General features: G+C 39.8%; 1 protein-coding gene across 9 annotated transcripts in view; it reads right to left on the bottom strand.

Annotated features, from left to right (window-relative positions):
* The window catches only part of KLF12 (KLF transcription factor 12), a 276,242-nt gene that overhangs the window by 61,180 nt on the left and 202,943 nt on the right, over positions 1 to 12,119 (bottom strand). For 8 of the 9 annotated variants that reach the window (XM_090130826.1, XM_090130847.1, XM_090130815.1 and 5 more), the window contains one exon: positions 8,346 to 8,405. The exons of the other annotated variant lie outside the window; for it this stretch is intronic. In XM_090130826.1, the coding sequence (XP_089986952.1) occupies positions 8,346 to 8,405 (60 nt within the window). The remainder of the gene's footprint in view (positions 1 to 8,345; positions 8,406 to 12,119) is intronic. 9 annotated transcript variants of the gene reach the window in all.

Raw genomic sequence — 12,119 nt, 5'->3', positions numbered from 1 at the left:
TTTCTCCCAGCAGCCTTCCCCTGCTGATGAGATGCACTGAAAGAGCCTAGCTCTTTGCAAATGTGCAGACAGAAAATGATACGTCATCTATACACAGCCTTCAGCTTTCAAACTACTAACACTGAATCCACAGGTGGGAGAGGCAATTTAGTTTCTGTGTGCACAGAGCAGAAAGAATATGAGATATCATCTTTTTGCAGAGGATTAAGGCTACCAAACGTCTACCTTAAGACATCAGCCTGCCTCACAAATACAAACATGCAGTTCGACTATCCAGGGATGTTATCTCACATGATGGGATAGGCCAAGGGGTTACCTAAGCCTCAGAGATAATGTTTTACTGTGGGTTTTGTTATGGTACCGTCATCTCTCAAATACAATTTTGTTACTATTCTTCAAAAAAAATCTCCCAAAATCTTTTGGGAGTTTCCTCCAATAAATAAACAATTAAAGATCTCTGAGATTTATCTTGAGCATTCCTGGAAGTTTCTTTTTCCATGTACCAGAAAGGGCTCTTTGAAGCTCCAGCCCAGAGATGGCAGAGCCTGCGCTGCTACTGCCCATAGCTCTCTGCCTGGGGATGGCCCCTCCCAACTACAGCCTCCTTCCCTGCCCAAATAATTTCCATGTGACGTCACAAGCTGCTGCTTTTAGAAAAAAAAACCCTCAATATAATTAGTAGCTCACTCCAAACTGGCTGCACACAAATAAGAAAGCCTGTGAGCGCTGCACTCCCCAGCAGGGAGGTCCAGCCGCAGCCTCTCCTCAAAGCTTAGCTCACCTCTGCCCTTGCAGAGCCGCTATTCTTCCAGCGCACTTTATTAACATTTTCCCTGCAATGGCTGCAGCAGCTGAGCTGCTCTGCACAGATTTTCTGCTGGGTATAAGGAGGGCGGGAGAGGAGGGGCGTTAATTATACAGCAAGATGGAGCGGGGCCAGACACCCCCTCCAGTGAGCAGCCTCCTCCGTGCGGGCTCCTTCCTGCTGCTTCTGCAGCTCCGAGGATCACCTGTTGGCCCTGGCACCCGCCCAAGCTGGGGCCTAACGGAAATGACAGAATCAGCGAGAAATGAGAGCCAGCTCGTATTCCTGCTACTCAAATGAGGGAAATACAAAAACAGATGATGGCAACGTGACCTGGCTGCTGCAGGCAGGAGCTGGGAGAAGGTGGGGGGATGGAAGGAGGAGGAATATGTGTGGAGAAAAGAAAGAAAAAACAACAAACACAACACAACACAAAAAAGCAGCTAAAAAAACACTTTTTTTTTCTTTTTTTTTTCCTGCTGTGTCTTTCTGCTTTCTCTTTCCACGTTCAACATAGCAAGAACATGAAGAGTAGTTCTCCCTCCACACAGGCACCTGTCCGTGTGGAGAACCACCTACTTTGCTGCTGCGCCTGCTGAGGAGGTCACATCCTTCTACCTCCTAAAGGAGAGATTTCGAATGGACGTTCAGATAGGCAGCAGAAACAACCTCTCTGTCCTATGTAGTGACACACAGATGCGTCACAGATCGCTGGCAGCTTTGTGTCTGGGTTTCTCCCCTCCCATAAAAACGGTGTTCAGCAATATATTGTAACTGATAGGGTTTGCATAAACTGCAACATCACACAGCAGGAGAAAGCGCCACTTGCCTCCCATTCCACACTCCCAAACAAAAAAACAGCTAAGAATCCAAAGAGAAGCTAACTCTTAAAAACAATTCCAAAGGTTTGCTTCTTGACTGACAAAAATTGATTACTGATTACACACCTAAAACTCAGATACTGCTAGCTTAATACAAATCCTTGGAAACCACATTTACTCCAAGCAGAAACCATCCTGATGCCTGAAATTTCGAGTGAAATTTCTCCAGACCTCCAAGTTCAGACACATTTTGACATAAGAAATGCATAGTCTATCAAACAGCGTAACAGGCTTTAAACAGGCTTCTAAGAGATTATTTTTTCTCCCAACAATAATTCTTAGCAACAGTTACAATGAAAGTAGGAAAAACTTTATTCTTTAAATGAAACTCTCCTCCAGAAGTGATGGAATGGATACTTAGAGCTCATTGCTTCGTAAGGAAACCTTTCATGAATAATGAATAGTGCAGATTCCAGCCCCCCAACAAGCACCAACCATTCAAACACCCCCAGCACAGAGCTGTTTCTGCAACTTTGGCCCTTAAACTGCAGCACCTTTTCCCTCTCCAGTTTCACCAGCACCCTCTATTTCTGTTCTTTCTAGCAACTAGGTAGGTAAGCAGAAGAAAAATTTAAGCAGTGAGAGCAAGCCGGAGCTAATGTGCACATTATGAATTATTCAGACGCTCCTGATTCCTGCACCTGCAGAGGCAGGAAGTTCCAAGGAACAGTCAATACTTTTCTCTTGGGTTTGCACAAGTTCAGTTACTGCTCAGACACTTTGTTCTGTAACTAAGGATTTCAGGACCCATAGTAAGCAGTGGAAGTGAAGAAGAAAATAAATCTCACATTGTCAACCCCCCGCCCCCTCCCTGCTGCCCTGAACCCTGGATAATCATGCTACCCCTTCTAGAACAAACGGCAGTTTGTATCATAGTGCTGAATTCATCTCACATATGCTAATTCAGACCAGAGCATCAGCAGAGAAAAAACAATGTGCACGAACTGGCCCTGCCAGATATTTACTCAGCTGTATAAGTCTTTGTTTGAACTTTTCTCTAGCTCAGGGCATCAAGTATTTCACGTGCTAACTTGATTGTTAAGGCATCCTTCTCCACAGATGATACAGCAGAAATGCATTTTCTCCTTGGCTTTCTGGCAAGCACCATGGAAACCGACAATTTAATACTGCTGGAAGAGTCAATACTATGCTTTCAGCAGGATGGATTTAATGAGCACATAGGTCTTTTCCATCTTCGTCTACCATTATTTTGGTAAACAAAATGTCATACACCTAACTGCAAGTCCAGATATGAGCCATGAAACTAGACCATTAAGCACATTTGCAGAGAGCAGATGAAAACCAAATACCACTACAAATATTTCAAGATAACTATGAGACAGTTGTGAGTTAATATGCTAGGGCAAAGAGATGTAGAGGTATTACACACATTCAAGGTAGCAAATCCTGTTCTCGTCCTTACTGTATCTCATGTCCATAGTTGCAGTGAATATCCTTAGGTCTTGTCCTTTATTAAGATGCCATCACCAACAAGTCCTCAAGTTAAAAGTTTGTCTCATTAATCACAGCTAAACATCATGCTTGGATTGATAAAAGAGATCTGCAGCAACCAATAATGAAACCTTTTTAATGCCCTGTTTCAAAACAACAAGTCAAACACAAGCACTCAGAAAGGTACGGTAAATCCTTATCGCATCTTCATTCTTCTCTTTATGCCCAAAGAAGTTAATTCAGCTTCCCTTCAATGCTGAATGCATGAATGGTCCTGCTCCTATCTCATTCCTACCCAAAAAAAGTTTCTCTGGTTCTTCTTTAAGGTATTTTAATCAGGCATGTAAACACATTTTATTCTTTGATGCTCTTTCATTCAGCATCATTAATCCCCAGCATTAAATCAATAGACTTACAACATTTAATCACGTCAAAATGGAACATACAAATCCACAAATGGCTTAAGCTCATCACACAGAGAATAGCTTGCAAGAAGCTGTGCCTTCTTTTTGCCTTGGGATTCAGCAAACCCTATATAAGCCTTTCATAGAAGTAAACAGGTTCTCTCTCCAAGCATCAGCCACTAAGCAAAAAAAAAAACGTTGTTGATAAACAAAACATGGAATTTTGTTTCTGCTCTGTCATCATTTTTGTCCCTTGTGGTCACTTTGGCCTTAAGAGAAATAGTTCTACTTGTTTTACAATGTTTTACAGCAACCTCTTGGCAGCATGAATATTTTAAAGTTTTTTTTAAGAATTGTTGGATTACAAGCTGTACAAGAAGTGCAAGGCAGAGAAAACCATCTCTGCAGCTGTTTATTTTCTTTTTTTTAATGATTAGCATACATTGTTTTTCCACTTGACAAGAATGTATATGGAGTTATTAACCTGTATCATTTTGGCTTTTTGTTGTTGTTGTTGTTGTTGTTGTTGTGTGTGTTGTTTTTTTAAAAAAGAATTTGCTCTACCTTATATATTATTTCCAAAGTGATTTAGATATGTAGAATGACAAGAATCTCTTTAATAGGGTGGTGCCTCTTTTCCTGAACTTTGCGTGCGTTTTGTGAAGAACCCCCATTCAGCTCCAAGCAGGAAATGGTGGAAGCTCTGTCTCACTATCCAGTTTCTGTTCTAATGCTGCTTCAGGGAACTAAACCCATAGCTACTGTCCTGTCTATATTCAGCTAGGATTCAGGCTCTGCTTACTCACTCTCCATCTCATCCAGCGCTCTTGTCTATACAGTGCTCTATATTCAGTAAGAAGGGAGATAAGACCTGTGCTTAAGATCCTAATGATTAAAATGTATCTGTGATGCTTGTGCTGAGAATCTAAAATTCAGGCCTCATTAGACAAGCTGTTAACAAACTTCTGCAAAAGGTGGATGTACTGCCATTGCTGCTACCAGCTTTCTCTCAAAAGAACCACCTCTTCTCTGTTATCATCCAGAAAAAAGGCTGTAACGATCTTCTGTAAGAGGAAAAGATGCTCTTAGTTCCTGCCAGTCCCCTCTGAAGTCCCTAACAACTCACCCAATGTAACACGGCTGTACTCTGAAGCACTTAAGTTCTGTAGACAGTCACGAAAGATAAGTATACAACTAAATCAGATGGAGAGGATCTGCCCTTTCTTTGGTCACTCCTGAGGTGTGAGTCTGTAATGACTATAATGAGGAATTCTGGTGCTTTGCTTCCAAGGTCAGATCATTCTCCAGAAATTATAAGCAATGAAGAGAAAGTTTGTATGTAAGCTAGGCACAAGTGCTTTTTACTATACGGTTAACAAGTTTTATCAGTGTGAAACAGAGGTACTGCTGCCTCCAGTGTGGCTCAACATGTTCTCAGTACAGCTGAGAGAAGGAATGAAAATTTTATATTAAGTCTGACTAATCCATACTTTACTGCGTGTATCTGGAATCTCAGTGACCTCCTGATTTTGAAGTTTTTCCCACTGAAAGCGATGTTTATGCACTGAGCTGCATGGAGGGAAAGATATAGTGATATATTAGGGAATTACTTCAAATGCTGTGGCTATCCTAGATGCATTAATTTTTCATTACCTCATTAAAAAAAAAACACCAACAAAATGACAACAAAAACATCTAAGGTAAAATTGAAGTATGTAATGAGGACATTCCAAATCAGGCAAAGAGAAGAGCAAGCATCTTCTTCTTCAGCTATATTTTATTTATTATCAACTTTATTTTTTATTCTTTTTCCTTAAAAATGATGCAGATTGTCTCCCAAATACGCCGTTTTTTTCCATTCAACAGAGGCAACATTCACTCATGGCTGAAAGCAATCAAAGTTTAGACACAAACATTTATTTTTTTTAAATCCTGTGCTCTGCAGTTAATATTTGGTGTGGGAGATAAATTGCAAATACCGGACTGGATTTTAAATTGCTACTGACTTAATGGGAATCCCAACAAGTGAAACAGTGTACTTTGCCATGCTTACTTTCTTTTTAAACTGGTGACAAATGAGATCTACTTTGAATTAGTCTCACAAATGGCAGCAATAAAACACAACAGTAGAAACGTTTGTCTTTTAATAGCGGAGACTCAAAGCAAACTAAGGTGAAACTAAAGCAGGGTGATTCAGATCAGGAAAGTCATCCAACTCCATAGCAGCTTGACCCTAACATAGCCCCAGAGGCAGTGCTGCAGCTGCCAGCTAGACAGCTAGCCAAGAAGCTAGCTGAGGTACAAGCCAAGAAGCCAGCAACAAATCTATGTGCCAATGCAAGGAAACTGTATTCCAGAATTTGGCATCTGGGTCCTCCAGCTGCCAAACATCTTCCATCTGGCCAAATCTGTGGAATGAGGTGCTAAAAAGTAGAATGGGGTGAATTGCAAGGATCAAAATCAGAACTGTCTGCAAGACACCAAGGGTGAAGAGGCATGTTGTGCATACCAGTATCTGAGATTCACATATAGAATCACTTTGTGAATGGTGAAATGGTGGATGGGGCAACTTCTACATCAGGAGAGAAAATACAGACAAAATGCCCAGCAAATTACAGGAAAAGAGCAGTTGGTATCTCTGAACTGGAACAACAGCCTCAGCCTGCAGCCATCCATGGAGGTCAGCAGATGCTGAATGTGGGAGGGATCAGTTCTGAGTAAAACAGATTTGGTGAGCACAATAAAGAGTGGAAATCAACCTATAAAAATGTTATTTCAGGATTTGATGATGCACTCCACTCTCCAGTTGCCATGAAGAAAACATTTGCAAATATTTTAGTACTTTCATAACTAAAATACCATAATTGTGTTATTTTGTGGAAAAAATAGCTTTTTTGAAATTTGGTGGAAAAATATAATTAAATAGGAAGAAATGAAAAAAGAACAGAGCTAAGGATGCATACAATTTCACTCAAATGAAACACATATCCTCAGATAGCTGTCTTTAGTTGCAACAGAGCTCATTTCTGACATGTAATTACTATTCCTAAAAGGTAATAGCTCCATACTCCAAGAAGCAAGACCAGCTGTGAGAAATACTCCCAGCAATACAAGAAATTTTAAGTGGGCCGTAGGATTTCATAATTTCAAGTGATACACTGACTTAAATATTCATCTCATTGGCCTCACTTCTCCCATATCACTCTGCAGATAGTCCACATGGTCTAAATGAGGTTTGACAGATGTGACCTTCTTGAACAATTTGCTCCATTATTTAAAAAAGACAGAGAAGTCCCTGTATTTCTCTTCCAAGTTTATGGCTTTATTTGCCTCACAAAAATATTGAATTTCAGACTCATCTCATGCCTGTCAAGCCAACAAATCTGCAGTGGCAGAGATGGTATATGAGATGTTTCACACCATCTCCATCTACTAACTAAGCATCCTGTTCAGGGGACTTATTATTAGGATCTCATTAGGATCTCATGTTCTCTGTTATGGTATGTGTAAATTCACAACTGTTTGAGCAAATTATTGACAAATAACAGACTTGGACAAAAAATAAATTAAAAAAAAAGGGTAAAACTTCCTGTGAAATAGCAACTAACAGAAAAGCTTAGACCTCTGTACTGGACTTCACAAAGAAATACTTTGAAAATGTTTGAGTAATAAGATCTTGCATTTTTTTAATATAAATATACAAGTTGTAATGCAATTAACTGCAAATTGGTGACATGAGTAGATTTGAGGAACGATTTCTGTATTTTACTACTCATTAGCAATTTGAAAGCGTAATTGCTCTTAAACATGCCATCTTCTTAATTTTCTTATGAAGATTAGATCTACTTGTAAATGTGAAGAATCACTTTTCTGCTGCAACTTACTTGCCTACAGTGAATGAACGAAGTTGTTTCTCCTTTGGTAGTCCACAGATAGGTGGTCTATGGATTTATATTAAGAGTAACTAAAGCAGTGAGTTGATGGGTTTATACTTGTCACACAATAAATACAACTCCAAAGAAATCTTTTCAGAGGCCCATAAAACAAAAGGGAGAAGGACAAGCAAACAAACAAGCACACTATTTTAGAACTCAATAAAGCCAGAGCAATGAAACCAACAAAACCAATAACCCTATCAGCATTCATATCCTTGTTCTGCCATATTTGTGCAGGTAAGGTGAACATGAGACATTTTGTAGTGTGAAAAAGTGTTACAGACTTGCTGGAACCTCCCACTAGATTAGGTTCTCTTCACCAGGGTATCTACTGGACATATCACATAATAAAGTTTTACATTTTTGGCATCCTCAAAAAAAACAAACAACAAACAACAACAACAAAAACCACCAAACAAACAAGAGGTTGTTTCCAAATACCTCCTCTTGCATTTTACAGCTTTGCTTGTCTACTATTTTGTGGCAACTGACAATGATCCATTAGAACCTAAGTTATCTAGATCCACACTGACCATCTATAAAGCAAGGTATTACTCAGTTTCAGTAAGCTATTTTGGACATTTTCAGCTGCATTACCAAACCTGAGGTAGGATTCTTTTTAGCTATTCCCGTTTGTTTTATTTACTAGGATAAGGAAAAAAAACCCTGCAGTTTCTCACAGTGCACAGCACCATCCTCCCAGCCCCAAAGAATAAAAACCAAAACCAAAGATCAACTTTGGACCTTGCCCAACCCCACATATTCCCCAGCCATGGCATAAAGAGGGAAATAAAGTTGAAAAGTACTGCTACTAGACTTTTGTCAATACAACAGAACATTATATAATACACAATAAAATGCTTCATACCTGGAGTTGAAAAAACGAAAAGGGTTAGCAGCTGACCTGGCACAGCCCCACATGCTCTCTCTGGAAATTGAACACAGACAATTAGGAATTTTAAGTTATCCCAAACAATTGCAGGGAACTTAGACAAACTTGGGGAACACTTACTGCAAAGTAAGCAAAGAGCCTCACCACAGATGGGACTCAGGATTTTCCCACTGAAAACTCCTCCTTAAACTAAAATTGCTCTGTAGAGGTCCCAGCTCATACCTAAGCAAGTCATTAAGAGCTCTGCCATTAATTTGCATGGGAGCAGAGTTAAGGCTTAAGGGCCCAGGTGTCATTTGGTCGTCATTCCAGATCACGGTGAAACACGTTTTCTCATTAAAAAATAATCAGTGACCAAGAAGAAAATGCTAATGAGAATTTAGAGCAGGCAGATATTATATGAAGAGGAAATAGAGGCTGGAACAAGCATCCTCTCTAAAAATCTGCTGCTTCATTATTCCCAAGGTATCATAGAAAAGAACTAGCCAGAAATGCTCTTTACCTAAAACTGAGACAGATAATGTGCTAAAATACTATCTGGAATACTGAACAATACAAATATACTACATAATAGCTATGTAAGCCCTTACACTGTGATTTGGACACAAGCAGTCCTTTTTTCCTACAAATTCTGATCTATTGTATATGCTCAAACAAGAAGCATCAGACAGCTGGCTTTCTGAAACAGTTTCATAATATTAGGGAGAAAAAAGAGACCCGCATAAAGCCAAATCCATGAATAACCACCTTCAATCCTTTCCTCTGTAGTTTAGATCTCAAATGTACTGTGAGGCCAACACCCAAGAAGCCAACTAAAATATCAGAATAATAACCTAAACTATAAAAAATGTTTCAGCACACTAGCAGTTGAATGCGTGTGCACTGCAAATATTTTGGATCCTTTACAGCAATCACTTAGAATGGCCAGGTTGGCATAGCAGTTGTTGAGAGTGAAAAGAAAACTTTCAAAGTGACTTCTGCTGACTTATGCCCTTTCCTGTGGTCTAACCTGACATCTCCATGTTTAGAAAGAATCTATTTTCCCCCAAGATTTTGCACTGCATCTTTCAAACCTCTTATGCTTCCATGTTTTGAAGTGTACAGTAAATATCTGTCTTCTCTACTGTTTGATTTTGCAATTTCTTAAACAATTCACTGCTGATAATGACAGAAATCTGCTACTGAAATGACAAAATGATGCGAAGAATCTTCACAGCATAATCAGCTCTATCACAGTGTGACATTTTTCCCCACTCTTTTTCCAACCACAGTTTCTGCATTCTTCAGAAGCATATCTGAGGTACGTGTCCCATCAAATCACCAGGTACAGATTTTACTTTACAATTGCACCAGTTCACAATCAAAGTCACCAGACAATATCTTTCCCACTCCATTAGCCTTCAACTGAAATGAATATGTACTGGAGAAATGGTAACTGGAAGCTATGATGTTGACCATTCTTTCCCATGTCAATTTATAATAATCTTTCAGTTCTCTTCAGGTCTTAGTGGAAAAATACCTATTCCCACAGCTAATACACACAGCAATACGTTACCCAGAATCATGATTCAATTTTGCACAATTCTTTTCATAACACTCCATTTTTAACACATAAGCAACAGGGTAAACAAAATTACTGCTGATGAGGATGAGAAGTATTTGCATGCTGAATTTCTGGCAATGGGAAATTCTGGTAAGAACAACCAGAAAAATCTATCTTCCCAACAACCAAACCCTCATGTTCCTCTTTGTTTGGCCTCAAAGCCAAGTGGCTCACAAGTGAGCACAACTCACTCTGAGATGGCAAATGAGTTTCCTGCCCCAGCTGTTTATCATACACTCACTCCACCAATATCTGAATGGGACAAACAGTGATTGTAAGTCAATTCTTCAGAGTAAACTGTACCTTAAAATAACATTTAGAAAATTGTGGAGGAGTTTGGTAGGGCAAAGACCAACATTAAACTGCTTGCCTGTGCAGGGAAGCATCCTGTGTGGGAAGCTGAGTACTCACCTCCCACTGCTCTGACCCTGAAGAAATGCCCAACTCTTAATTCTGGGGCTTGAAGCTTTTCTTTGCTTTGTAAATGACTAAAACAGACTTGACAACATGGAATCAGCATAAAACAGAATCTGTAATAGTCACTTTCCAATCCAAAATACCAGTGTAGGAGGAAAAAGAAGAGGAAAAGGATGTTGTGAAGCCACTCCTATATAATTTTCATATCCTAGCTTTGCATTCGTTAATTCACTTCCTAAGTTAGTGTGCTAACTGCTATGACTGTATGCCAGATGTGTGTGCTCACCACCACAGCCACTGGCCATCACAGTACTAAAATGAATGGATCCCTTCTTGGGAGATATAGGATGGGTTTTAAAACAAGTAGAAGCAGATCAGCTCTGAACAAAACGCTTGGTCTCTCATGGGAAGATGGCACTGTAGACCTTTCTTCTCCAAACTGTGCCTTAATGAACAGCTATGGGTCAAAAGCTCAATGGAGAGTAGAGATGACAATAGCCACATACCTAGCAAAGAACTAGAGCATTTAATACTTCACTGATGATGTTAAGAGAGTGCTGATGCATTTGTGTAGATGCTCTAAAACACTCCTGGAGCCAAAAATCTATTTTATAACTTTACAATGCCTTCACCAAGCCCCCTTAAAGCAGATAAAGCACATCTAATCTCAAATGCCTGTGCTGTTATGGCTCATCCTACTTCTGAGTATCTGAGTACATGCAGTGTTTCATGCATGTTGCAGGCATACAGGACTAGTAGTACCTCTATGCCACACAGTATATTAACAAGCATGCTCCCATTATAGAGCTGTACTTGGTAGTGTTCCCTACTTGGTGGGGAAAGCTATGAAGATTCAAATACATTCTCAAGCAAGAGGAAGAACATTTAGTTTGACTTTACCTTACTAATGGCTAAGAAACTCAGAAATGATGTGATGATACCAAGTCAGGAAGGGGAAGTGCTGAGTGCAAAGGGAATCAAACTCTTCAGCTGAGTAAATCATCATTAACAAACGAATTACTAAGAAACATTATCCTACTCCTCTGCTTTTGAAACCTTTTTGATTGAGGTTTGTGTAAATTCAGTCATTATTCTAGTTCCTCCTGTGAACTTACTGTGTGAAGCAATTTACCTGACAGCATTCTGGCTTATGTTGCAGTATCCCAATCCTATGCTAAACATTGAATCTTTGACACAAATACTTGAGAAAAATATTTTGAAAAGATTGAAATTCCTACTAACTTTTAACAAGGGAATAAATGCAACCATTTCTTTTTGTGCCTGCTGGCAGGTCCTATTCCTATCCAGTTTATTTCATTTTTAGGCTCTGTTTGCAACACTGAAAGTTTCCACGTGCAGCAGATTGTGTAGACAAGCCTCAGGACGAGCATTTTTCAGGTCTGCCTCTGATCTCAGTGCCTGCCAGCCCACTCCACTCTGCTTGAGTTTAGATACAGACTAAGCAAGAGTGGTTTTGTCACTTCATTCTTGATGCATCTTTTGTTTGCCATGGTTGTAACAAAGAAGGTGCCCACCTCGACCCTGTCATTTGTGATTACTGCTACTTCTGACACACTTCAGGACCAGATGTTACCTCAGCCGTGGGTTTGCTTCACTTCTTATTTCAGCCTTCAGTTCCTTTCATTTTGGGTAGAACAACTCCATATGCTTAGTGGCATGAAGCTCCAATTAGCCCTGCCTTGAAGTGCCCAAAACAGTAATGGTCATGT

The sequence above is a fragment of the Phasianus colchicus genome, chromosome 1, assembly GCF_987193195.1.
Source record: "Phasianus colchicus chromosome 1, bPhaCol1.hap1.1, whole genome shotgun sequence".
Lineage (NCBI taxonomy): Eukaryota > Metazoa > Chordata > Aves > Galliformes > Phasianidae > Phasianus > Phasianus colchicus.
Note: the sequence above shows the minus strand (reverse complement) of the source record. Positions and strands in the feature narration are given on the sequence as shown.